A 27,188-nucleotide genomic window follows, 5' to 3' on the forward strand; every position below is an offset into this window, starting at 1 on the left:
TATATATACTGCCTGTCTCTCGGGCCTCCTCTACGTACTCTCGCCCGCTCTCTGGGGCCTCCTCTGCTGTACTGCCCTCTCTTGGGCTCTCTGAGCCCACTCGGGGCCTCCCTGTAATGTTGCCCCTTTCTGGGGCCTTCTCTATAGTGTTGCCCCCTGTCTGGGGCCTTTACAATAGTGCCCCCTCCTGGGGCTTTCCCTGCAATGTCGCCCGAACTCGGACTTCTAAAATACAGCCCCCCGTCTGGGGCTCTCTGCGCCCACTCTGGGGACTTCTCGGCAACACCCCCTGACTCTCGGGCCCACCGCACTGCTACCCCCTTCTCCCAGGGCTCACCGCGCCACTACCCCCTCTCGCTGGGGGCAACCGCAGCGCACCACCCTGCTCCGGGGTTTATTGCCGCACTAGTCCTTCTTCAGAGGCTCCCTGCGCCCGCACTGGGCTTCCTAATAATATTGCCCCCTCTCTAGGGCTCGCTGGGCCCCTATTGGGCTTCCTAATAACACTGCCCCCCCTCTGGGGCTTGTCGTGCCCGTGCTGGGGCTTCTCAAAGCCGCCCCTCTCTGGGGCTGGGGTCTACGCACCCCGCAAGTTGTGCCCTCACTGGTGCCGGGGTTCCCATACCACTGGGGTTCCCCCTTAGAATACTGCGCCCTCACTGGCGCCAGGGTCCCACCCCCTGTGGGTCCCTATGAAGCCTCCTCCTACTACTATAGCCTCACCCAAACCACCGGTGTAATATCAAAGCCGAACATAAACTCGAGCCTCCTGGCTATAACTCAAACACAAAGCCTCCTGGCAGAACCATGGTGCTCAAACCTCTCCAGGCTGCCATCCTTCACCCAGCTAGAGCGGTTCCTGTAATGCTCGCATCCTAGCTCCAGGAGCCCCAGCCCCTGCCCCTGCCCCTGCCCCAGCCCCAGCCCCAGCCCCAGCCCCAGCCCCAGCCCCTGCCCCTGCCCCTGCCCCTGCCCCTGCCCCTCCGGCTGCTCAGCCTGGCCTCAGCCCTGGGCTTTATAAGGACCAGGCCCTGCCTCCTGCAGACAGCTGGCCCTCCCTAGATGCCCCGGCAACCCGCAGCGGTGCTCTATCCCTGACAACCCACAGCTGGGCTCGTTATGTCCTGCCAGGGCTCGCTCTCTCTCTCCCTGGCAGTTTCCACTCTCTAGGAGCAGGCACCGAGGTGCCCTGCGACAGCATATTTTTGCCTTGTCAAATAAAAACCATTCCAAGCCAAAAGTGAAACGTGGCTGCTCAGCTGACCAGCCCGCCTCTCCTGGCCCCCAACTTCTCAAGCCAGCAACCTTCACCTATGCCAAGGACCCTTTACATAAACAAAGGCATAAAAGCATAAAAATAGAGGGAAAACAAGTTAACTTTCTGGGGTGCATTTTTCTAATAAAAATCTATTGGGTTTTCTAGTACAAATCTATTTTTCTAATTCAAATCTACTGGATATCATTTTAAACAGTACTCTTTTTTTTCAGCTGAGTGTGTGACGCATTCCCTGACTAAGGGGACAGTTATCTGTGGTAAAAGGACACAATGCTTGCCTGGATCTTTTTATACTTATAACTGAGCTGAAAAACACAAAAGGGTAAACCTCTTCCATGGCAGTGTCATTATAGGCCTGCAGTTTGTCTCTGACGCGAGATGTGGGTTCTGTGCACGAATCCCAGAGGAAGTCATCTTGAAAACTCGGGGCACTGGGCAGAGCTTTACAATTAAACAGCTGTTGTTCATCCCAAATCATTTTCAGGATGATATGGGCTCACCAACTTCAGACATGAATCGCATCACCTACTGGCGAGCTACCATTGCCCCTGTGGATGCAGCCAACTGCAATGATACAAAGCTCAGCGACAAGGGACAATAAGGGAAAAAGGATGTTGCATCAAACTGAAACTCCTGGGGGACCCAGGTTTCAGACTGTAGTTACCCAAAGCAGAGCCTGGCCATGGCATGGGGGTTACTCTCACGTAAACCGGCAAAAGCTCTTTAATGGCCACACAGGTGGTAGCTCAGCTCCACAATTCACAACAGCAGCTCAATGCCCCCTGGCACCATGAAGGGCACCTAGGTCAACCCTGCTTACTAGGACTGCCGCCGACTGAATTACCAAGACTGCTTCCTACAGTATATAGGCATCCTTGGGCTCCCACCCAAAAAGTGACTGCTCAGCTCACAAGGCCTGACAGAAATTGCAGTATTAGATGAAGGCATATCGCTGAATAGAAACATAGGGTTAGAATATATCTGATGTAATGTGGCGCATCCATGTCTACAACTAGCATGTACAGATCAGATAATAATTGATAGTACAGCTAGCACTTGTGACTTAAACTATGGCAGACCCTTATGGATAATGACATCATCTTTCTACTGGACAGTACTAGCATCTCAGGTGAGAGACAAATAGAGGTGGATTGTAACTGTGAGAAGACACTTGAGCTAAGGAGCTCTACAGACTTCCAGGCTGTACCCATGGGATGCCAGAAGCATACAAGGATTATGAAAACAGAGGCTTGCTCATCCTGTTCTGAACAGCCCTGAGGATTTTACCAACTGCAGAATGATTTCAGGGCCAAAGAATGTCACGCAGGCACACCTGTCCTGGGACGTGATGGTGGTCTTGCACAGCAGCACTAAATTTGGCCTAATGTACTGATGTTATGTCACAACACCATCAGACAAATGGTCTAAAGCTGCAGGCCATCCTCCAAAAACTGGCAAGCCCAGCAAGAAAACAGGCATCTGAAAACAGTGGAAACAGCTATAAATGGGAAAGATGACTAGATCACAATTAGAGACAAGTGACGGGAACTACTCGCACGCATTTGCAGGCAGAGTTTGGCACCGCCGTAACGATGACAGATTAGCTGGGTAGTCTTGTTCTTGGCAGGCTGGTGTTTTGCACAGGTTCCTGAAGGAAAGGCAGCTCCCCAGGAGGGAACCCCACAGCTGGCATGCATCTTAGCATATTTCCCACACCAGCACACTAGGCAAGTAAATCACATCTGGGTTCTCCCTTGTGCATGTCACAAAACCTGCCATTTTCTTGCTCCCTTCACAACCCCAGTCTTCAGGTACTTGTGGTATGCTGCAGTTCATTGCTGGTCTTTCTAGGATCTTACAAGTACCATGGAAGTGCAACACCACATTTCAGACTCATTCATCTGTTGGAAGGCTTGGGGCGATTTTGCGTCTTTCTCCCATGGAAGACACTTGGGGCTTGGCTTCGAAAGCGCTCGGAATGTCAAGGGCTATCTGCAGGGACAGAGGCATCCCAACTGATGACTGGACCTTCAAAGCTGCTTGTGAAAGCCAAAGCTGCCCTGGTGCAGTGAGACAACCTATGCAAGTTACTGGAGACTCCAGTCCCTCGCCCTGCTTATTGTGCAGGGAGAGCATACTGTGGAGAGCAGCCATCTCCTCCCAGTCTTGGGTCAGACCCTGCAATCCAGAGGTTTCCTGGAGAGGGGTTCCTCTTGGCATCAGGAGAAGAGAATCATGTCACAGAACCAATACGTCTCTCTTCCACACGTCAGCCAGTCCAGTTGGGCCCATCCCAGATCAGGCAGGGGACGATGGACGTAGGGAGGGGACAACAGGGGTGGGCGGGGAGGGGAGGAGTGCAGGGCTTCACCTCCGTTGGGTGAAGCAGCAGGGGAGCAGCCAGGTGAGCTGGAACCTGCGGGAGAAGGGCAGAGTCAGGGAAAGTTCAGTGTGCGGCTCCTCCGCTCACCCCCGGGAACAACCACGGGGTAAAGGAGCATCTCCCCAGCAGGGAGCAGGATGTGGCTCTGAACGTGGCTCAGCGGGGTTTCTGTCCCAGCAGGCCTGGCCTGGACCATAGCGCTGAGCTCAAACCTTAGGGCCCAGAGGTGGGCAATGAGGGGCCAACTCAGGAGATAGCCGGTCTGTCCGGGGCACTAGGGCCCTGGCGGAGGCAGGACAGGTCATCCTGAGCGGCCTGGAGGCAGGGGGCACCCGGTCATCATGTGGGCTGGTGGAGGGGCAGCCCCTCAGGCCTGGGGCTGGCTGGGGTGCAGGGGGGACACTCAGCTTCTGGCTGCCCCCGACCTTCCCCTCCTCCCCTCCGCCACAGTGTCAGGCCTGGGGGTGGGAGGCAGAGACACTGGTCACCTCGCATTCACCCCAAACCACCAGGCTCCGGCCACTGCCGCCACCCCATGCCCAGGCCTCCCCTCTCTCCATCGCTGCCTCCGCACCAGGGACCAGCCCTGGGCGTCCTATCACATCCATCTCCCTTCCTCCCTATGCTGCCTGCGCCTAGCCCTGGTTCCTGCCTGCCATCTGCATAGACACAACTGGACTAACTCTTGGATCTGGCTCATATGTCTTGGAACAGAAAACATTTTTTAAAAAAGGCAAAACAAACTAGGGAAAGCATCGTACCTTTCACGCTGTCCCGGTTTTTTTGGACCTTGAAATTCAATTGTCTTCACTGACAAGTGTGGCGGGGGGTCACAGCCCACATCTACCAGGCAGAGGGCCCTACACTGGGTGGAGGTGTCCCCGTGTCTAGGGCCCTCTGCCTGGGTGCTGGCCTCCATTGTAGGGGGAAGAGGAGCGGTCTGTGTCCCCTGCTCCATGATCTTGGAGGGGCGTTTCCACCTGATTGCACAAGAAGCAACTGCTCAGAGATGGGTCATGGACTGAATTCAAGACCAACAGGCCCTCCCCGACCTGCAAACACCCTGGATCCCAGCCCCGCCAGCCTGCCCTGCAGTGGAAACACTGTGTGTGACACCCCCAGTGCCCCCATACCCTGACAACATGAAAAGCACCATACCTCTCCCTGTGTCCTCCTGGATTTGGACAGCGAGCCTCTGTGCACCCACATCACCCAGGCAGAGGGCCCTGGTTTGGGTGCTGGTGTGCACCAGGTGGGGGCCCTCTGCCTGGGTGCTGGCTTCTGGTCTTGGGGGAAGGATGGTCTGGGTCCCAGCATGCACTTGGGACCCTGCCCCCTTGTCCTGGTGGGTGCTAATGCTCCTGATTGCACAGAAAGGAACTGGTCAGAAATGGATCCCAGACTGAATTCATCCCCGCCAGCACCCGGGAAGGAACAAGCCCCCAAGATGTGAGAAGCACCACTTGCAGCACTGCAGAGCCTGCCCCACCGCCCATGAGTTACCCATGAGGGCCCCGCACCTCACACTCCCCTCTCTGTGCCCCACTTATGCCTCCCAGGCTGGGCAGCACACCTCCGCTGTCCCCTCCACGGGAGGCTGTTGCAAAGGAGAAAGCATACGGCAGTGAGGACAAAATGCAAGCCCCTGGCCCAGAGCTGGCCCCTGGCAGAGGATGGGGGGCGGCTATGGCAGGGGACAGCCATCCATGAAGCAGGGGAGGTCGGTGCAGCACAGACCTATCACCCCACCAGTCCTACAGTGTGACACCCGCAAGGCTCACATGGTGCCCAGCACTGCACACACAAGACCTCCACCCACAGAGCCAGGGCAGCACCCGGCCCCTCGAGTGCAGGCCTGGTACAGTGGGGCACAGCCTTCCCTGGGCACACACAGGCACACACACACTCCCCCTCTCCCTGGGCAGGGGCATACAGGGCAGGCTCACCTCCATGGGGCGGTCCTCCATGTCATGGCCCTACTTCCTCTGCCCCTGGAGGGCCAGCACCAGGGCGCAATTCTCCCTCCTGAGCTCCTCCACTTGAGTCTGCACCAGAATCGCCCCAGCCCATCACATCATGCCCATGGCTGCACCGAGCATATCAGGCCTCAGCACCCAACAGCGACACAGCCTGAGGCACCAGCCAGGCCCCACCTGTCCCCACATGCAAGGTGCCAGGACTCTGTTCCCTGCTTTCACATCCTCTTGGATTTACCCAGCTGGCCAAGCTCAGCCTCAGCCTGCTCCCTCCCTTGCCCCACGGCCCTGCCGGCCTCAGCCCCACCAAACTCACCAGGAGCTCCTCTTCCCTTTGCCAAGCACTGTGGTGACAAAACACATTTTTGGGCTCAGGGAGACTGACGACGCCGTCCCACAAAACAGCCCTTCCCCAAAGAGAGAGTCGCGCAGAAGCAGGGACGGGCCCTGGGTTCAGCCCCAAGCCCTGCGCCACACCCCGGGAACAGCCCGGTCCCTCCCAGCCCCACACCTACCGGGACAGGAGTACCTCTGTGTCCTGTTCCTGGGCTGCCAGGTGGGCCCGCAGCACCTTCAGCTCCAGCTGCAGCAAAGGAGACCGTGCAGGTTAGAGAGGCCTCACGCCACTGCCCATCTGTCTGCGATGGAGCCACCTCTTGCCCCATCTGTCCCTCTGTCCCTGCCTTTGTCCTCCATCCCCCAACCCCAGGATTGTCCCTCTGGTCCACCCCGCCATGCAGCCATCACCTAGCCCACATGGTCTCCTCACAGCCCCCCGCCCCACTGGAACCCACTCACCTGCTGGTGCCGGTACCCGCAGGGGCCTTTCAGCTCCTGGGGAAAGAAAGTGCGTCTGGGGCGATGGGCTCCCTTGGGCAGTGAGGTCCCATCTCCCCATGATGCAGGGCTGGTGGCCTCCCGAGCCCCGGGGCCGGGCAGGGCTCCTAGAGCTGGGCCCTGGGGATCCCAGGGCTTGGTTGTTCCCCCCTGTCCCAGGGGAGTCCCCACCTCCCACCTCCAGGTCCCAGGTCCCCCCAGACACTTGGACTGGAGAAGGACTGTCCCTGTGATTGAGGGATGACCCCAACACCCTCCCTTCTCCTTGGAGGGCCCCTGGAGTTGGCAGGAGACGGAGACTGTCCCCAGGGTCCTGTGTGCTGCGTGGGGCTGGGAGGGGCACAGGGCACCTGTGGCGAGACCCCCACCCACAGACCCACCCGTCCCACTCCCCAGGCAGGGGAAAGACTCACGGCAGCGGGGAGGTGCGGTGGCCACGTCTGGCCCCTCACGTCGCTTGCCCCCAGCACAGCTCCCAGCCCTGTGGGGAGACAAGGGGCCACACATCAGCCACGGAGCAGGGCAACCAGCCCCTCTGCGATGTAACATGTGGGGGCACCTGCCAGGAGTCCTGCGCGCTGCAAGGGCAGGGCCTTCCTCCATTGGGGTCGGGTGGGAGTCCCTCCAGGGAGCAGGGTGGGGACAGACCCCATGGACGTGGCAGGTCCCCTGGGATGCAAATGCCCCTGGCAGGGGGTGGGTGCTGGGGGCAAGGGGATGCAAAGCAGTAAGGCTGGGGAGGGGTCTGCTGGCTGGATCAGCTCGGTGCCCTGGGAAAGGAGGTGAGGAGGGAGCGCGAGGTGCCTTCATGCAGAGACCTTACGCACTCCCCATGCAAGCGCCCAAGTCCCTCCACAGCTTATGCCGGACCCAAACTCACCGGGTGCAGGGTCTCCCCAATGGAGGGGAAGGTGGGGATCCTTTAATGGGGGGCAGAACCTATTTTGCACCCAAGCTGGCATCTGGTGCTGAGGAGACATGAGGGCTGAGCATCAGGCTGGGTGGGACTGAGCACCACTTTTAGGATGGGGATCCCAGAGCCCGTGTGGGCCCCACCTTGCAAGGGAGCAGAGGGCAGCAGGGCCATTGGCAGGGGGAAGACTCCCAGGGCTGGGGCATGGGCAGGGGCTGCAGGGCCAGGACCTGGCCCAGCATGAGGAGCCCATGGGGCACGGTCCTGTTGCCCATCCCCAGGGAATTTGCTGGTGAAGAGCAGGGGGTGACAGATGGAGCAGGAGGCACGGGTCAGGGGTGTCCAGATTGGAGGTGGGACAGCGTGGGCTTGGCCTGCAAGCCAAACCCTGCCGGGACGGGAGGCCACACAGCCCTGTAGCCTCTCGCGCTGCCCAGCCCTCGTCGCTCCCATGGGTGCACGGTCCCCAGGTCTCAAACATGTTGCTAGAGCGCCGTTGTATCAGGGGCAGGTTCTCCCGCTGGAGCATTTGCAAAGAAACACAGCCCTGAGCTGGAGGGAAAGAGGAGCCGGACTGCCGAGAGCAGGGACGACACCCGGGGCCGAGTGCTGGGCCCTGGCGCAGCCTGAGCCCCTGCTCACAGCTTGCCACATCTCCCAAAAGTCCCCATACCGGGCCCGCGCCATGTCCCCAGTGCTGCCCCCATGGCTGAGTGAGAAAGGGCACTCACAGCCCCAACCGGCGCTGGCATCTGACACCCGGAGATGTAACTGGACAACAGCTACCTAAATAACTAACTATCTAAAAACCTAATCAACTAACTAAACAACAAAGAATCTAACTAATGAATAAAGGAAATTACTAGCTAACTACGGAACTATTGAACCAACTAAGAACTAACTAAAGAAATAACACACTAACTAATGAAACTAAATACCTATCAAACTAAGAAACTAACTACCTAATGAAATAACAAACTAATCACCTAAGAAACTAACCAACTAATCACCTAAGAAGCTAACAAACTACCTAATGAAAACACAAACTACCTAATAAACCTACCACTGCACTAACGACCTATCTCTAAACAACGCAGGAACTAAGGGCACGAGGACGGGCGAGTGGCGTGGGCGAAGGGCAGGAGAGCACTGGGAGGAGCCGGTACCTGAGAGCGAGGCTGGGCATTGTGATGTCACGAGGCATAACAGCTCTTTTGCCATGGCAACCAGAGGGCCCCTGGGCAAGGTGCTGAGTGCGAGGGCTGCGGGCGCCTTTGGCCTGGCCTGGCCTGGGGGTGCTCCCAGCCCGCGATGACCTGAGCCCCTAAACTCTTTGGGCGCATTGTCCGTCCTTGTGCGTGTGGCCCAAGCAGTGACCGCCCTGGCTGGCGGGTGAATGCAGCCTGGACAAGGGGGTCGTGGTTAAACAGTAGCCCCTGGTGCCAGATCTCAGCCCCTCTCTGATCACTGCCCTGTGGGGTCAGGGCACACCAGGGCAGTGCCTGGGGCTGGGAACACAGGGCCCAGCTTGGCTCGAGCCCCTTTCTATGCACAGCAGGATGACAGGATCCCGGGAAGAACAGGCCGGCCGGAGCAAGGGTCAGCATGCACCTACCTCTGATGCGGCCTCCCCTGCCCAGCGCTGCTGGGCCTGGTCCCAGTGGAGAATGTGGACAATACCCCGTGCTGTACATAGCAGTGACACATATAGAGCTTACATACATGCACACCGCCCCACTACACCCCTCCAGTCACACTTGCGTGCACACACACAGAGCAGTAACACCCAGGTGCACACACAAACACATGCGCCCTGCCCCATCTGCAAATGCAGAGTTACAAAGGCCTCTGAACCCTCCACCCCTGCTTCTGTCAGAGAGAAAAAGCTCCCATTCCTTACACTCTTACAGGAGCCCCCCACATGGATCAGAGCCGTCCTACAAAGTCTTTGGAAACTTTGATTTGATGTTCTGAACTGTGCGTTTGGCCTGACTCTGACTGTTGCACGATGGTTCTGCCCCAGTCGGAGGCGAATTGTTTCATCGTGTGACTGGCAAATGGCAGGTGATCACAGACAATTCCTTTAGTTAAGCCATGACGAGCAAACAGACTTTATTTTGCCTACCACTATGCCAGCTGGTTTGTCTGGCAGGTGCAAAACTTCAGGATAGTTGGAGTAATAGTCGACTAGGATCAAATAAAACTCTCCCCATAGGTCAAAAATGTCTGCTGTGAGATCCCAGGCTCTTTCTGATTCCTGGGTTGGAGCTCGTGACAAGGTGCACAGCTCACAATCCATTGCTCGATGCGGGCATTCATTTTAGCCCAATACATGATTTGCTCAGCTCGCGCTTTTGACCTTTCTATGCCTTGATGGGGCCGGTGAAGCAATGTTAACATATGAGTCCTCACACCACTTAGAATTATTATATTTGGACCAATCTTAAGCAAATCATCCTGACTCGGATTTGGTCTCTGAGAGGCCAGTAGGGCTTTAGTTCAGGTTTGACTCGTTTTTGCCTGCTCGGCCATCCATTAAGATGCTGCGCTGTAAGGGCTTGGAGGTCCTTGCAAGGCTGCGCGTGCTCCTGTAAGAGCTGGAGTCACTGCTCACTGAGTGGCTCCATTTCCATCAGACCGTGAATCACCTTTCCTGAGTGGAAAAGATCAGGTTCAGGAGGAGGAGTGTGTGTTGTGGCTCTAGAAAGCATGTCAGCCACTAACATGTCTTTGCCTTTGGTACAGTGAATCTAGAGGTCATATTTTTGGAGCTGCACCAGCATCCTGTGGAGCCGTGCCGGAGCCTGTCCTACGGGCTTGGCAGAAATCGCTGCCAGGGATTTGTGGTCTGCCTGGACCTGTACCTGGGTGCCACACACATATTGGTGGAGCTTTGTCATGGAAAAGACAATTGGCAGAAGGTCATTTTCTCATGATTCTCATAGTTTCATAGATGTTTCGTCGATGTTAGGGTCAGAAGGGACCTATTAGATCATCGAGTCCGACCCCCTTCCCCGGGGAGGAATGAGTGCTGGGTCAGGTGACCCCAGCCAGGTGTGTGTCCAATCTGCTTTTAAACACCTCCAAGGAAGGGGACAGCACCACCTCCCTTGGAAGCGTATTCCATATTTTGACAACCCTCTCGGTGAAGACTTTTTTCCTGATGTCCAATCTGAATTTTGTGTCTTCCAGTTTGTGGCCATTATTTGTAGTAAACCCAATAGGTGCCATGGAAAATATTGGATCCACTATTTCTTGCTGGCCTCTATGGCAGAAAGCCACCTTTGTTTCCCTCCCAGAAACTCAGCTCTGTGACAATTTTAATTAAGATGGACCCAGCAGAGAGACACATCCTTACCTTATCTCTTTAGGTAACCCAAGCTGGATACATTCCTGAGGGAGGGGGGAACCTCTCTCTGCCTGTGTGACTAGTATCACATACCTGGGTAAGGGGCTTCCCTCCTGGTGTGCTAGAGTCTGCCCGGCAACTAGTGATGTATTTCAAATTGGTTGGCTGATGGCCAACAGGTGCTGACCTCCATTGGACCAGGTAAATGAGGTCACAAGTTAAGGACTGCCTGGGAGGAAGAGAGCAGCAGCCCTGAGGGATACTCAGGAACAAAGAAGAGCTGTACCACCTGAAACTTGCTCTCTCTCTCAATAGTCATGATGAAGGAACCGCCTGCCTCCAGAGGGATTCTCCAACTGCCCCTGGATGATACTCGTTGTCACAACCCAAGGGTGTGATTTTGTGTGTGTGCTCTTCGGCACTGGTAAATTATTTCCCACCATGAGGAGCTTTCTTTGCAGGGTGCATTTCTCGGTTGCAAGGAGAAGTGCACGGTGCAAAGGAGTTCCCGCCACCCGCATGCAAATTTGTGTCCCACTATTGGCCAGTTCTAAATTATTCCCACGTGGTGGCTAGCGATTGGCTTGCTAGCCGTATAAGAGGCTTGAGCGGTTTCCACCCAAGTTGGAGGACTCCACAACCATCTCGTGGAGGAGGAGGACTTCACGTCTCGTGAAGAACTCTAAGCGCTGCAGAGCCTAACGGACCCAGCGTGTGCCTTAAGAAGGCTATAGGGGTCTGATCAACCTCTGGCCTCTCCCCGTCGCCGAGCGCGATCCCTCGATGAACCCCTTCCCTGCGCACTTATTCCACGGAGCCTAGCAAACTTCGTGTGTGTGTGTATCCAGAGCTCTTCTCCGAGTTGTTTTCTCCGGTTGAGTCAATGGGCTCGTGATTTTAGAGCCTTCAGCCGGATTGGGCTAGAGTTCACGAGGTTAGAACTCTTGTCCACTCTTCTTTCCTATTTGTAACTGCAACTCAAGCAAGTTTTCCTGCCTGCACCGTGACCATCTACGGTGTAAGTAAAATAATCTTTAATCAACCGCTATGCATCCGTGCCAGTTCTAGTCCGCCGGCCTGCATTCCCCAACCCACATGCCAGGGCTGCTGGCCACAGCCCGCCGCGCGCCCCCGAGGGCCTCAGACTGCTCCCGGCCTGCACACTCGTGAGTAAGCTACCTGAGCTCCACCAAGATATATAGTTTGCTGTAACTCAGATGCGAGATCAAAGGCTACCCCAGCCACAGGAGTTTGCTCAATGGGATTTCTCTGTCAATGCTCTACCCTGTACCCTAATCTAACCCTACCCCTGTAACCAATAAAGTTCTCCTTTGTTCCTAGGGTGGGAGACTTATTGGGAGTGGGTCTAGATTATGCCTTGGGTCCCCTTGGTTCGGCTGACTAAGGGAGACCACTACTTGTGCTTCTGACTGAGGGAAGCATCCCAACTTCTTGAAGTGAATCAGGTCCCCTTGAGGGCTACTAGGCCTGTGTTTCCCAGAGTGCGCAGAGCCCGAATTAAGTCCAGAGCTCTGGGTGGTGGCAGCAGAAACCCCAGGCTAGCGGGTGTGCTCCAGGAAGGGGGTTGGCCAGACGTGACGCACTCCCAGGGAGGCACTCGGAGCCTGGAAGGTGGTGGGGTGAAGGGAGGTGGGTGGCTCAATGCAGGAGCACTCCTTACTGGGCCGCCACAGCCCCGCTCACCGATGAGTTTGTAGGCAGCCACGAGATCACCTCTCAGCTTCATCTGGCAAAGGCTGAAGAGATTCAGGTCTCCCAATCGGTCCACATAGGGTTTTTTCTGTAGACCTTTAACCAGACAAGTGGCCCTCATCTGAACCCTCTCCAGGCCATCCACATCCCTCCTGAAGTGCGGTGCCCAAAACTGGATGCAGTACTCCAGCTGGGGCCTGACCAATGTAACATAGAGCGGAAGTATCAGCTCCCGGGACCTACTTGTGATACACCTACTTGTGCAAGAAAGTGAAGGGGAAAAACAAAATGGTTCCAGTCTGCCATTTTGTTTGTGAGCGAGTCATGTAGCCAGGTCATGACCTTGCTGTTACAGACTGGTTTAAACTAGTTTTTTTTTTTCTCCAGTAACAAGTTGAAGACATGTGCAGACTTGTCTGCGTCATGGCTAATGTTGATTGGTTTATACTATTGCTATGCTTATGATGTCACATTTTCTATATTACCCCCTCACTGCCTATGTTCAGAGTCAGACCTCATGGCAAAATTCTGAATTTGTGTATGACGCTGACCAGGAATGCTTTCTTTATTAAACTAAGTCTTAAAACTTCAGTTGGCCTGTTCATCTGAGCCTCCGCTCAACGAACCCGGGGACGAAGTTTTCCCCTACAGTTTTCTGGTGTCAGCAGTGCGATTGCGGCGGAACACGGGGTTGGCAGCTTGAACAGTCTGGTGATACAACTGACACCCGTGGCACCAAAACTCAGAGATAAGAGATCCTAATTAAAAAAATCTCACTTAACGGGTCTCAGTGTTCCCTAGTCTGGACAAGTAATGTCTTCTCGGCGGTAAGCGCTCCCTACGTTACTTTTATAAGTATAAGACTTAGTTTATTTTATCTGACTGACTGAAAGATACTTTATTTGAAACTGACTTAAAGATTTGAATCTGACTGACTTGGGATCCTGACAGGTAGACTGTTCTGATTTTGTCTGGGGACGCCTAGACTTTTCTCTGTTTATCCCTTTGCTACTGGCCTCTAACAGTCTGTCCTGATAACTCTGATTTATATTTGAGAGATTGTCTTGTGTCCTTCCCTTGTGTCTGGTTCATGGGCAGCCACCCCAAGTTGGCCGCTTGCGAGCCAATCTTGAAAGCAAGGGCTCGTGTTCCAGTTTGTGCATCCTTTTGTGTCTCTGGCACCGGGCATCGCTCTGATGAACCCGTTTCCCCTTCCTCTTGTGTCTCAGGTAAATCTCTCCTGGTTCTGTTATATTATCCTGGCAATGGATCAAAGATCCTCTTGCCCAGACCCAAAAACACCTTTGGGGTATATGTGTAAGGAGTATGGAACTAAATTGGGTCCAAAGAAGCAAAAGCGCTTAGTTAAATTGGCACATGCTTGGAATGGTTATACCTATGAAAACCCTGGGTTACAGTTTCCTGATAAAGGAACCTTTGATCCCGATAAATTAAATTACCTGAGGGGATTCTTAGAGATACCTAAGCCAAAGCAGATGAAATATTGGTACCTATGGGATAATGAAGCTTCAAAAAGAAAACAAAAATCTATTGAGACTAGTCTCAGAGACTCTAATGATAAATTAAAAAGGCAATTGGCTACATTAAAGGAGGAAAAATTGGCTCAGCCTCCTATAAAAGAGAAAAACCCTAGTGTTCCACCAGCTCCAAATGGCCCTCCAACATATAAAAACCTTTACCCTATTATGCCGGCGCCCAACTTTACCCGCACCCAAGAAGATACAGAAGACCTACTAGATTCCTAGGTACCTAGTCCTGTTCCTCCTCCTCCTGCCCAAATAGTCAACCCTGCTCCTCCTGCTGCTGCAGCTAGCTGTTCACCCACAGAGCCGCCAGCAAGCCTGCTTTCTCCCCCAGCTTCAATTAATTTAGACTCCGATGATGATGGCCTACCTAGTATGCGAGAAGTTAAGAAAAATTTAAAGGCTGAATTAAGACCCTTATACAAGGTGAAGAATATCCAAAGAGGTTCAAATGGGCAGACTGTAATAACCCTATATGCCCAAGAGGGAGGAAGATTGATTGTGACCACCTTCGGAGACCCGCAGTATTTTAAGTCAACTGTTCTCTGCCCATTGCGACAATACCCGCCTCAAATACCAGGAGGCCAATGGACTGTAGTTCATGTCCCTTGGACTGCTAGTGATATCACTACCTTTTGTAATACCTTTCCAAAACTCAGAGAAAGCCCTACTGATTTTAAAGATAAATTGCAGCAGGTCTTTAGTATTTACAGTCCCACTGTGTCTGATGTAAACTGGCTCTTAAATAGTCTGTTAAATCCAGAACAAAAATGACTCCGAATTGCAGAAACTAGGAATATTCCGGATGGCACCCTTTGGCCACAAAATGATTACAATTATGAAGAAAATCAAGGACTGCAAAATTTGCAAAATGCTAGAGCTACTTTGCTAAACGCCATTACCAGAGTAGCTCAGACTCATGTAGATTGGACAAAAGTAGAAATTGGCAAACAAAATCCTGACGAGCATCCAGCAGATTTTCAAACTCGACTTTGTGCAGCAATCCAAAGACATACCAGCATTGATCCTGCTGCAGACAACATGCGAGGGTTGATTGTTACCACCTATGTAAAGAATTTACAGCCGAAGTTACAAGAAAAATTACAGCAGTTGGTTCTAGGCTGGAAAGGAAAACAAATGACTGAAATTGTTCAGGCATGTATCGATTTATGGGAACAACAGCAGGCGGAAAAGGAAAAAAGAAAAGAACTTAAGACTAACCTAATGGCTTTGAAAATTCAAAATTTAGAACAAAAACGGCGTACTGATCCTCGCCCATACGCCCAACCTCACAAAGACTTTTATCCTGGGGCCCCAACGTCCAATCAGAGCTCTCACCCAAATTTTAGCTTCAGACCAAGTGCACCTCCTTTTCAGCTGCGTTCCCAACATGGACTGCGTCCAGATGATATTTGCAATTATTGCAAGCAAAGAGGACATTGGAAAACAAACTGCCCAAACCGGCCTCAACCAGTCCGCTCTCTAGCTTTCCACTCTCCAAACCCCCCCCAATGACGGTTTTCAGAGACTTCTGTATCTCCTGATTGTGCCTTGCTAAATTCTCTTGTAAAAGCCTCTGAAGACGCTAGTGTAACCATAGTGGTCAATGAACAACCTCATGATTTCTTAGTAGATACGGGAGCCTCTATGTCCACTATAAAGTGTGAGGAAGCTAAGGAACTTGTGCCTACAACTAAAATAGTTAATGCAATTGGACTAGGGGGTCAGGTCATTCCACATGTATACGCTAACCCTGCTCTAGTTAAAATAGGACCTCTGTCTGCTGAACATGCCTTTTTGTTAAGTCCTACTGCTCTGGTAAACTTGTTAGGAAGAGATTTGCTGTGTAAATTAGGTGCCACAATCTACTGTTCCCCTGAGGGTATATATTTAGATCTGCCTTCTGATCAGACCCCAAATTTAATGCTCTTGTTCTCTACAGACCCTGAGAATAACCAAATAGATGGAGACTCCTCCAACTCTCCATCTCTTTTGGACGTTCCAGAGTCCTTGTGGGCTTCCCACCTCAATGAAACGGGGAAACTCTTGAACATTGAGCCAGTTCAGTTAACATACAATGCATGCAAACCTTTTCCTGCAATAGAACAGTATCCCCTTTCCCGCAAAGCTGAAGAAGGTATCGCCCCGGTCATTGATGCTCTTTTGCAACAGGGTGTTTTAATCCCAACTCGCTCTCCCTGTAACACTCCTATCCTACCCGTGAAAAAGCCAGGGAAAACAGATGAGCATGGAAAACCTGTTTATCATTTTGTACAAGATTTAAGAAAAATTAATCAATTTGTTGTCCCTTCTCATCCTGTTGTGCCTAATCCCTCTACCATCCTTAGCATGATTCCCACCTCTGCTACTTTTTTTTCTGTTGTTGATTTACGTTCTGCTTTTTTCTCCATCCCAGTACACCCTGACTCCCAATTTCTTCTTGCATTTACCTACAAAGGAAGGCAATATACGTAGACATGTTTGCCTCAAAGGTTTACTGAAAGCCCTTCTATATTTTCTAAAGCGTTAAAAAAGGATTTAGATACTATAATTTTGCCTTGTAACTCAGTACTTATTCAGTATATTGATGATCTTATAGTTGCCTCGGAAACTGAAATTGCCTGTGTTACAGATACAATTCAGCTCCTGAAATGTTTAGCCCAACAAGGTCATAAAGCTTCTAAAGCTAAGTTGCAGTTTTGTCAGCCAAAAGTTATATATCTAGGGCACGAAATCTCCAAAGGACATAGACATCTAACTGCAGATCGTATTTCTGCTGTTCTTTCTCTCCCCAGACCCACTACTAAGAAGCAGCTCAAAGGATTTTTAGGCTCTGCATCTTATTGTCGGCAATGGATACCTAACTTTTCTTTACTAGCTAAACCCTTAAATGAGCTTACAAAGGATGGTTCTCCTAATAACCCTCTCCCGTGGACTGAGCACCATGAACAAGCCTTTGTTAACCTAAAAACTGCACTAGCCTCTGCACCAGCATTGGGACGCCCTGACTATGATAAACCCTTTACACTATACTGTCATGAAAGAGAAGGTGTTGCTACTGGAGTCCTAACCCAACCTTTTGGTTCTTCTTACAAACCAATTGCTTACTTTTCTTCCTTGCTTGACCCTGTTGCTTAAGGATTTCCACCTTGTTTGCGTGCTGTAGCTGCTGGTGCATCACTTTTAGAAAAATCAGCAGCTATAGTGTTAGGGTCTCCCCTTACCCTTGCTGTTCCCCATGCTGTCTCTGCCTTGTTAAATTGCAGGAAAACTCAACACTTGTCCTCTCCAAGGTTATCTTCTTATGAACGCACTATTCTAGCTGCTAATAATGTTACTATTGTTCGTTGTAATGTTTTAAACCCTGCTTCTCTTTTACCTTTACCGCACGATGGAGATACTACTGCATTACTCAGACAGATCAGGTATTTACCCCGCGTCCACATCCCAGAGATACACCTCTAGTTAACCCTGATTGTATTTTTTTTTGTAGACGGCTCATGCAAAAGAGACGTGACTGGGCAACTTCGTGCTGGGTTTGCCGTATGTTCACCACATGCAGTCATTGAAGCTCACAGTCTTCCTGGTATCCGGAGCGCGCAACAAGCATTGTGGATTCCTTACCTCTTCTGGGTCTCCTATTTCTCATGCTCCTTTAATTAATGCCTTGCTGGATGCTATTTTACTCCCTAAACAGATTTCCGTTATGCACTGTAAAGCTCATACAGGAGGTTCTGATGATGTGAGCCAAGGAAATGCTTGTGCAGATAAACATACGCAGCATGCAGCCCTTGATGGTACCCCACTTGCCAGTCCCTTTTGTTTAGTCCTTGATCTTTCAACCTCTAACATTTCTCTTCTCCAGGATGCAGCTCCAGAATCCGAAAAACATGCGTGGCTTTCTGCCGGCTGTATCTTACATTCTGATACCTTGTGGAAGTCTCCTGACGGGAGCATCATTGCCCCTAAAACCCTTGTCCCTCATCTTGCACGCGCATCCCATGAAATGGGACATGTGTGCAAAAGGGGGGTAGCAGAAAACATTTTAAGATACTGGTACGCACCCACTATACATGCAGTAGCGAAAAGGATCTCACAAACTTGTGCGATATGCTTGCAACATGGAATTAGCAAACCCACATATGTCCAGGCTAGTGCCACTCCCTGGTCTTATGGACCATTTCAAAACTTACAAGTAGATTTCATTGATTTACCGCCTAGCAAAGGGTTCAAGCATGTCCTTGTTATCGTGTGTCACTTCAGTGGGTGGACAGAAGCTTACCCCACTAGAAGAGCAGATGCAGTCTCTGTAGCAAAGGAATTAATGACCGAATTGATTCCACAATTTGGCATACCACTTACATTAGATTCAGATCAGGGACCGCATTTTACTTCTCAAATCCAAAAGGTTCTTAGTAAAGCTTTAGGATTTTCATGGAAATTTCATACACCCTATCATCCAGCAAGCTCAGGGAAGGTAGAACGCATTAACCAAGATATTAAATCAAAATTACCCAAACTTTGTAAACAAACTGGACTTTCTTGGCCTGACATTCTTCTGATTGTGCTAATGCACCTCAGGAACATGCCTAATAGAAAACATGGACTTACGCCATATGAAATTTTATTTGGTAGACCTATGAACGTGGGTTTAAACCCTATCATAGAGATTAAAGCAGTAGATCTGTTAGAAGGTCATGAAAGTGTGTTAAGTTATTGCAAAGGACTCATGAAGACTTTCAAAGCTTTATTTCCACAGGTCAGTGCAGCTTTACCCATTCCAACTGATGTTCCCTGCCATGCTTTGAGACCTGGTGAATGGGTTCTAGTAAAGGAATTTTGCCGAAAAGACTGCCTGCAACCCATACTGCCGTAAAGGTTGATGGAAGATCTGCCTGGATACACACATCTCATTGCAAAAGGACATTAACACCAAAGAAAGAAGAACAAATCAACCCAGAACCAGCCCAGCTGGAATTAGATCCCACTCAAAAGGAAACTGAGGAAGAAGGTCTTCAAGAAACGAGTGCAGATACCCCTCACCTTGTTGCACCCCCTCACAACTATAACCTTCGTCCTAGAAGACAAGCCAAGAAAAGGTAACTAATCAGTGTTATTAACACCAAGGTGAACTCAGACAACGAAACCCAGAAGAATTGCCTGCAGAGGCAAACCAAACAATACTTGCCAACATGACTGTTAAGTTTATTATGGCTACAGTGCTACTTAATGTAGCCGTATTAGGTGCCCCTAACACATACCTTGGTCTGCTACAAAAGGTATCAATAGCCCTAAACGTCTCAGATTGCTGGGTGTGTGGTCTTAGTCCTAGGGCTCATAGCGAAGGATTTCTTATGATACCTCGTCCCTTGAGTTTAGAAAGTTTAACTGTGCGGTGGGCAGACCCAAATAATGCCACTTGGACTGATGCAAGGTACCTTACGGTGATTCCTTTACAGGGAGAAATGTGTTGGGTACACAACTACTCCCAACAAAATTTTTATTCAGTGGGAAATAGTAGTTGTAAACATTATGATATGGGAAAAGGAGTGTGGATGAACAATCATACTAAAGAGAGAACATGGTGCCAAAGTTTTAATGGATGGTATAGCCCAAATAACCAGATTAGCGGAACTGGAGCAATATCCTGCAAACCAATGAAGTGGTCACGTATCACCATATGGGAATGTTTTATTTTAGGAGGCCATTGCTATAGAGATGGCACCATAAAGTCAGCATCTCCTGACAGTTTGGGAAGGCCATCTCCTATTGGAGGTCGGTTTACCCTAGACTGGTATGAAGGCTCCTTTAGTAATAACCAGGCCCTGCAAGGAACCTATTGGGTATGCGGGACTAAAGCCTACCATCAGCTACCACCAAATTGGTTCGCATCTTGTTATCTAGCCTGGCTAACCCCTCCAGTCAGAGTTACAAAAGTTCTGCCTCCAGGGCATCACCGAAATAAAAGAGAAAGCCCCGAGAGAGCAGATTGAGAACGAGATGCGATAGCTACCCTTGAAACTTATAAAAATCCTTCAACCGTGGGAAAATGAATAGGGTGTTCTGTAGCAGGAATATTTCCACTAGTTACCGGTCCAGCTGTCTCCTGTTTGGGAAGATATACCCTGCAACTACAAGCGGTAGTTGAAATATTGGCCCTAGAAACTGAAACTGCCATAACCAGTCTGGGAAACGCTATAAAGATCATAGCCCGAAATCAAGATAATTTACGACTAATGGTTATGCAGAACCGATTAGCCCTTGACTATGTTTTAGCATCTGAAGGGGGTGCCTGTGCTGTAATAGGCCAAGAGTGTTGCACTTATGTAAATAGTACCTTTGACTTAGTAGAAAACCAAGTTAATAATGCGATGGTTCATGCTGCAAAAGCCGCTGAAGCAGCCTTCGTTCCCAAAGTTTCTTCAGTAGATTGGTTTGCTTGGTTAGATCCTAGGGGATTATTCAAAGGTCTGCTTGGGAAAATAATGTCTGCTTTGTGTATGGTTTTAATTTTAGGGTTAAGTTTGTATGTGATTGTGCAGCTAGTTTTATGTTGCACAAAGTTGTGTCTTAAAAAGGCTGAACAAACTATCTAAAGAAATGGTTAAAAACATGGTGTTAGAACTAAGAAATAATCAAATAAAGCAAGAGAAACTATGGACAGACCTGTGCCAAATAGAAATAGAGTGATCCTCCTTCGGAAGGATCAAATGGGTGAAATGAAGGGGAAAAACAAAATGGTTCCAGTCTGCCATTTTGTTTGTGAGCAAGTCATGTAGCCAGGTCATGACCTTGCTGTTACAGACTGGTTTAAACTAGTTTTTTTTTTTCTCCAGTAACAAGTTGAAGACATGTGCAGACTTGTCTGAGTGATGGCTAATGTTGATTGGTTTATACTGTTGCTATGCTTATGACGTCACGTTTTCTATATTACCGCCTCACTGCCTATGTTCAGAGTCAGACCTCATGGCAAAATTCTGAATTCGTGTATGACACTGACCAGGAATGCTTTCTTTATTAAACTAAGTCTTTAAATTTCAATCGGCTGGTTCATTTGAGCCTCCACCCAACGAACCAGGGGACGAAGTTTTCCCCTACACTGCCCAAGGGAGCCCATCGCCCCAGACGCTCTTTCTTTCCCCAGGAGCTGAAAGGCCCCTGCGGGTACCGGCACCAGCAGGTGAGTGGGTTCCAGTGGGGCGGGGGGCTGTGAGGAGACCATGTGGGCTAGGTGATGGCTGCATGGCGGGGTGGACCAGAGGGACAATCCTGGGGTTGGGGGATGGAGGACAAAGGCAGGGACAGAGGGACAGATGGGGCAAGAGGTGGCTCCATCGCAGACAGATGGGCAGTGGCGTGAGGCCTCTCTAACCTGCACGGTCTCCTTTGCTGCAGCTGGAGCTGAAGGTGCTGCGGGCCCACCTGGCAGCCCAGGAACAGGACACAGAGGTACTCCTGTCCCGGTAGGTGTGGGGCTGGGAGGGACCGGGCTGTTCCCGGGGTGTGGCGCAGGGCTTGGGGCTGAACCCAGGGCCCGTCCCTGCTTCTGCGCGACTCTCTCTTTGGGGAAGGGCTGTTTTGTGGGACGGCGTCGTCAGTCTCCCTGAGCCCAAAAATGTGTTTTGTCACCACAGTGCTTGGCAAAGGGAAGAGGAGCTCCTGGTGAGTTTGGTGGGGCTGAGGCCGGCAGGGCCGTGGGGCAAGGGAGGGAGCAGGCTGAGGCTGAGCTTGGCCAGCTGGGTAAATCCAAGAGGATGTGAAAGCAGGGAACAGAGTCCTGGCACCTTGCATGTGGGGACAGGTGGGGCCTGGCTGGTGCCTCAGGCTGTGTCGCTGTTGGGTGCTGAGGCCTGATATGCTCGGTGCAGCCATGGGCATGATGTGATGGGCTGGGGCGATTCTGGTGCAGACTCAAGTGGAGGAGCTCAGGAGGGAGAATTGCGCCCTGGTGCTGGCCCTCCAGGGGCAGAGGAAGTAGGGCCATGACATGGAGGACCGCCCCATGGAGGTGAGCCTGCCCTGTATGCCCCTGCCCAGGGAGAGGGGGAGTGTGTGTGTGCCTGTGTGTGCCCAGGGAAGGCTGTGCCCCACTGTACCAGGCCTGCACTCGAGGGGCCGGGTGCTGCCCTGGCTCTGTGGGTGGAGGTCTTGTGTGTGCAGTGCTGGGCACCATGTGAGCCTTGCGGGTGTCACACTGTAGGACTGGTGGGGTGATAGGTCTGTGCTGCACCGACCTCCCCTGCTTCATGGATGGCTGTCCCCTGCCATAGCCGCCCCCCATCCTCTGCCAGGGGCCAGCTCTGGGCCAGGGGCTTGCATTTTGTCCTCACTGCCGTATGCTTTCTCCTTTGCAACAGCCTCCCGTGGAGGGGACAGCGGAGGTGTGCTGCCCAGCCTGGGAGGCATAAGTGGGGCACAGAGAGGGGAGTGTGAGGTGCGGGGCCCTCATGGGTAACTCATGGGCGGTGGGGCAGGCTCTGCAGTGCTGCAAGTGGTGCTTCTCACATCTTGGGGGCTTGTTCCTTCCCGGGTGCTGGCGGGGATGAATTCAGTCTGGGATCCATTTCTGACCAGTTCCTTTCTGTGCAATCAGGAGCATTAGCACCCACCAGGACAAGGGGGCAGGGTCCCAAGTGCATGCTGGGACCCAGACCATCCTTCCCCCAAGACCAGAAGCCAGCACCCAGGCAGAGGGCCCCCACCTGGTGCACACCAGCACCCAAACCAGGGCCCTCTGCCTGGGTGATGTGGGTGCACAGAGGCTCGCTGTCCAAATCCAGGAGGACACAGGGAGAGGTATGGTGCTTTTCATGTTGTCAGGGTATGGGGGCACTGGGGGTGTCACACACAGTGTTTCCACTGCAGGGCAGGCTGGCGGGGCTGGGATCCAGGGTGTTTGCAGGTCGGGGAGGGCCTGTTGGTCTTGAATTCAGTCCATGACCCATCTCTGAGCAGTTGCTTCTTGTGCAATCAGGTGGAAACGCCCCTCCAAGATCATGGAGCAGGGGACACAGACCGCTCCTCTTCCCCCTACAATGGAGGCCAGCACCCAGGCAGAGGGCCCTAGACACGGGGACACCTCCACCCAGTGTAGGGCCCTCTGCCTGGTAGATGTGGGCTGTGACCCCCCGCCACACTTGTCAGTGAAGACAATTGAATTTCAAGGTCCAAAAAAACCGGGACAGCGTGAAAGGTACGATGCTTTCCCTAGTTTGTTTTGCCTTTTTTAAAAAATGTTTTCTGTTCCAAGACATATGAGCCAGATCCAAGAGTTAGTCCAGTTGTGTCTATGCAGATGGCAGGCAGGAACCAGGGCTAGGCGCAGGCAGCATAGGGAGGAAGGGAGATGGATGTGATAGGACGCCCAGGGCTGGTCCCTGGTGCGGAGGCAGCGATGGAGAGAGGGGAGGCCTGGGCATGGGGTGGCGGCAGTGGCCGGAGCCTGGTGGTTTGGGGTGAATGCGAGGTGACCAGTGTCTCTGCCTCCCACCCCCAGGCCTGACACTGTGGCGGAGGGGAGGAGGGGAAGGTCGGGGGCAGCCAGAAGCTGAGTGTCCCCCCTGCACCCCAGCCAGCCCCAGGCCTGAGGGGCTGCCCCTCCACCAGCCCACATGATGACCGGGTGCCCCCTGCCTCCAGGCCGCTCAGGATGACCTGTCCTGCCTCCGCCAGGGCCCTAGTGCCCCGGACAGACCGGCTATCTCCTGAGTTGGCCCCTCATTGCCCACCTCTGGGCCCTAAGGTTTGAGCTCAGCGCTATGGTCCAGGCCAGGCCTGCTGGGACAGAAACCCCGCTGAGCCACGTTCAGAGCCACATCCTGCTCCCTGCTGGGGAGATGCTCCTTTACCCCGTGGTTGTTCCCGGGGGTGAGCGGAGGAGCCGCACACTGAACTTTCCCTGACTCTGCCCTTCTCCCGCAGGTTCCAGCTCACCTGGCTGCTCCCCTGCTGCTTCACCCAACGGAGGTGAAGCCCTGCACTCCTCCCCTCCCCGCCCACCCCTGTTGTCCCCTCCCTACGTCCATCGTCCCCTGCCTGATCTGGGATGGGCCCAACTGGACTGGCTGACGTGTGGAAGAGAGACGTATTGGTTCTGTGACATGATTCTCTTCTCCTGATGCCAAGAGGAACCCCTCTCCAGGAAACCTCTGGATTGCAGGGTCTGACCCAAGACTGGGAGGAGATGGCTGCTCTCCACAGTATGCTCTCCCTGCACAATAAGCAGGGCGAGGGACTGGAGTCTCCAGTAACTTGCATAGGTTGTCTCACTGCACCAGGGCAGCTTTGGCTTTCACAAGCAGCTTTGAAGGTCCAGTCATCAGTTGGGATGCCTCTGTCCCTGCAGATAGCCCTTGACATTCCGAGCGCTTTCGAAGCCAAGCCCCAAGTGTCTTCCATGGGAGAAAGACGCAAAATCGCCCCAAGCCTTCCAACAGATGAATGAGTCTGAAATGTGGTGTTGCACTTCCATGGTACTTGTAAGATCCTAGAAAGACCAGCAATGAACTGCAGCATACCACAAGTACCTGAAGACTGGGGTTGTGAAGGGAGCAAGAAAATGGCAGGTTTTGTGACATGCACAAGGGAGAACCCAGATGTGATTTACTTGCCTAGTGTGCTGGTGTGGGAAATATGCTAAGATGCATGCCAGCTGTGGGGTTCCCTCCTGGGGAGCTGCCTTTCCTTCAGGAACCTGTGCAAAACACCAGCCTGCCAAGAACAAGACTACCCAGCTAATCTGTCATCGTTACGGCGGTGCCAAACTCTGCCTGCAAATGCGTGCGAGTAGTTCCCGTCACTTGTCTCTAATTGTGATCTAGTCATCTTTCCCATTTATAGCTGTTTCCACTGTTTTCAGATGCCTGTTTTCTTGCTGGGCTTGCCAGTTTTTGGAGGATGGCCTGCAGCTTTAGACCATTTGTCTGATGGTGTTGTGACATAACATCAGTACATTAGGCCAAATTTAGTGCTGCTGTGCAAGACCACCATCACGTCCCAGGACAGGTGTGCCTGCGTGACATTCTTTGGCCCTGAAATCATTCTGCAGTTGGTAAAATCCTCAGGGCTGTTCAGAACAGGATGAGCAAGCCTCTGTTTTCATAATCCTTGTATGCTTCTGGCATCCCATGGGTACAGCCTGGAAGTCTGTAGAGCTCCTTAGCTCAAGTGTCTTCTCACAGTTACAATCCACCTCTATTTGTCTCTCACCTGAGATGCTAGTACTGTCCAGTAGAAAGATGATGTCATTATCCATAAGGGTCTGCCATAGTTTAAGTCACAAGTGCTAGCTGTACTATCAATTATTATCTGATCTGTACATGCTAGTTGTAGACATGGATGCGCCACATTACATCAGATATATTCTAACCCTATGTTTCTATTCAGCGATATGCCTTCATCTAATACTGCAATTTCTGTCAGGCCTTGTGAGCTGAGCAGTCACTTTTTGGGTGGGAGCCCAAGGATGCCTATATACTGTAGGAAGCAGTCTTGGTAATTCAGTCGGCGGCAGTCCTAGTAAGCAGGGTTGACCTAGGTGCCCTTCATGGTGCCAGGGGGCATTGAGCTGCTGTTGTGAATTGTGGAGCTGAGCTACCACCTGTGTGGCCATTAAAGAGCTTTTGCCGGTTTACGTGAGAGTAACCCCCATGCCATGGCCAGGCTCTGCTTTGGGTAACTACAGTCTGAAACCTGGGTCCCCCAGGAGTTTCAGTTTGATGCAACATCCTTTTTCCCTTATTGTCCCTTGTCGCTGAGCTTTGTATCATTGCAGTTGGCTGCATCCACAGGGGCAATGGTAGCTCGCCAGTAGGTGATGCGATTCATGTCTGAAGTTGGTGAGCCCATATCATCCTGAAAATGATTTGGGATGAACAACAGCTGTTTAATTGTAAAGCTCTGCCCAGTGCCCCGAGTTTTCAAGATGACTTCCTCTGGGATTCGTGCACAGAACCCACATCTCGCGTCAGAGACAAACTGCAGGCCTATAATGACACTGCCATGGAAGAGGTTTACCCTTTTGTGTTTTTCAGCTCAGTTATAAGTATAAAAAGATCCAGGCAAGCATTGTGTCCTTTTACCACAGATAACTGTCCCCTTAGTCAGGGAATGCGTCACACACTCAGCTGAAAAAAAAGAGTACTGTTTAAAATGATATCCAGTAGATTTGAATTAGAAAAATAGATTTGTACTAGAAAACCCAATAGATTTTTATTAGAAAAATGCACCCCAGAAAGTTAACTTGTTTTCCCTCTATTTTTATGCTTTTATGCCTTTGTTTATGTAAAGGGTCCTTGGCATAGGTGAAGGTTGCTGGCTTGAGAAGTTGGGGGCCAGGAGAGGCGGGCTGGTCAGCTGAGCAGCCACGTTTCACTTTTGGCTTGGAATGGTTTTTATTTGACAAGGCAAAAATATGCTGTCGCAGGGCACCTCGGTGCCTGCTCCTAGAGAGTGGAAACTGCCAGGGAGAGAGAGAGCGAGCCCTGGCAGGACATAACGAGCCCAGCTGTGGGTTGTCAGGGATAGAGCACCGCTGCGGGTTGCCGGGGCATCTAGGGAGGGCCAGCTGTCTGCAGGAGGCAGGGCCTGGTCCTTATAAAGCCCAGGGCTGAGGCCAGGCTGAGCAGCCGGAGGGGCAGGGGCAGGGGCAGGGGCAGGGGCAGGGGCAGGGGCAGGGGCAGGGGCAGGGGCTGGGGCTGGGGCTGGGGCTGGGGCTGGCGCTCCTGGAGCTAGGATGCGAGCATTACAGGAACCGCTCTAGCTGGGTGAAGGATGGCAACCTGGAGAGGTTTGATCACCATGGTTCTGCCAGGAGGCTTTGTGTTTGAGTTATAGCCAGGAGGCTCGAGTTTATGTTCGGCTTTGATATTACACCGGTGGTTTGGGTGAGGCTATAGTAGTAGGAGGAGGCTTCATAGGGACCCACAGGGGGTGGGAGCCTGGCGCCAGTGAGGGCGCAGTATTCTAAGGGGGAACCCCAGTGGTATGGGAACCCCGGCACCAGTGAGGGCACAACTTGCGGGGTGCGTAGACCCCAGCCCCAGAGAGGGGCGGCTTTGAGAAGCCCCAGCACGGGCACGACAAGCCCCAGAGGGGGGGCAGTGTTATTAGGAAGCCCAATAGGGGCCCAGCGAGCCCTAGAGAGGGGGCAATATTATTAGGAAGCCCAGTGCGGGCGCAGGGAGCCTCTGAAGAAGG

At 52.1% G+C, this 27,188-nt stretch overlaps 1 protein-coding gene and 1 long non-coding RNA gene across 11 annotated transcripts; one reads left to right on the forward strand and one right to left on the reverse strand.

Moving 5' to 3' along the window:
* Positions 1-983: 983 nt before the first annotated feature.
* On the reverse strand, positions 984-8,000 carry LOC132244793 (uncharacterized). 5 transcript variants are annotated; one of them, XR_009456561.1, is made up of 7 exons: positions 7,353-8,000; positions 6,434-6,953; positions 6,151-6,218; positions 5,952-5,979; positions 4,818-5,704; positions 4,421-4,639; positions 984-3,692 (listed from the first exon to the last, which is right to left on the reverse strand). It is a non-coding gene; the product is annotated as an uncharacterized LOC132244793 (long non-coding RNA). The 5 variants fall into 5 exon arrangements; XR_009456560.1 differs by having other exon boundaries at positions 4,818-5,256; positions 5,606-6,218; XR_009456558.1 differs by having other exon boundaries at positions 4,818-5,020; positions 5,180-6,218.
* A 5,727-nt stretch (positions 8,001-13,727) lies between these two features.
* LOC132244773 (uncharacterized) lies at positions 13,728-26,621 on the forward strand. Of its 6 annotated transcripts, XM_059717210.1 has the most exons (6): positions 13,728-21,171; positions 21,387-21,454; positions 21,626-21,653; positions 21,901-22,787; positions 22,966-23,184; positions 23,913-26,621. In XM_059717210.1, the coding sequence occupies exon 1, from the start codon at positions 17,548-17,550 to the stop codon at positions 18,865-18,867; it is 1,320 nt and encodes a 439-aa protein (XP_059573193.1). In that variant the 5' UTR covers positions 13,728-17,547; the 3' UTR covers positions 18,868-21,171; positions 21,387-21,454; positions 21,626-21,653; positions 21,901-22,787; positions 22,966-23,184; positions 23,913-26,621. The 6 variants fall into 6 exon arrangements, with proteins under 6 accessions (XP_059573193.1, XP_059573191.1, XP_059573192.1 ...); XM_059717208.1 differs by having other exon boundaries at positions 21,387-22,425; positions 22,585-22,787; XM_059717209.1 differs by having other exon boundaries at positions 21,387-21,999; positions 22,349-22,787.
* The last annotated feature ends 567 nt before the right edge of the window (positions 26,622-27,188 follow it).

The sequence above is a fragment of the Alligator mississippiensis genome, chromosome 14 (genome assembly GCF_030867095.1).
Source record: "Alligator mississippiensis isolate rAllMis1 chromosome 14, rAllMis1, whole genome shotgun sequence".
NCBI lineage: Eukaryota > Metazoa > Chordata > Crocodylia > Alligatoridae > Alligator > Alligator mississippiensis.

Excerpts from the sequence above, each read along its gene's own strand:
- LOC132244773 (XM_059717206.1), top strand. The coding sequence starts at position 17,548 with ATGCAGTCATTGAAGCTCACAGTCTTCCTGGTATCCGGAGCGCGCAAC.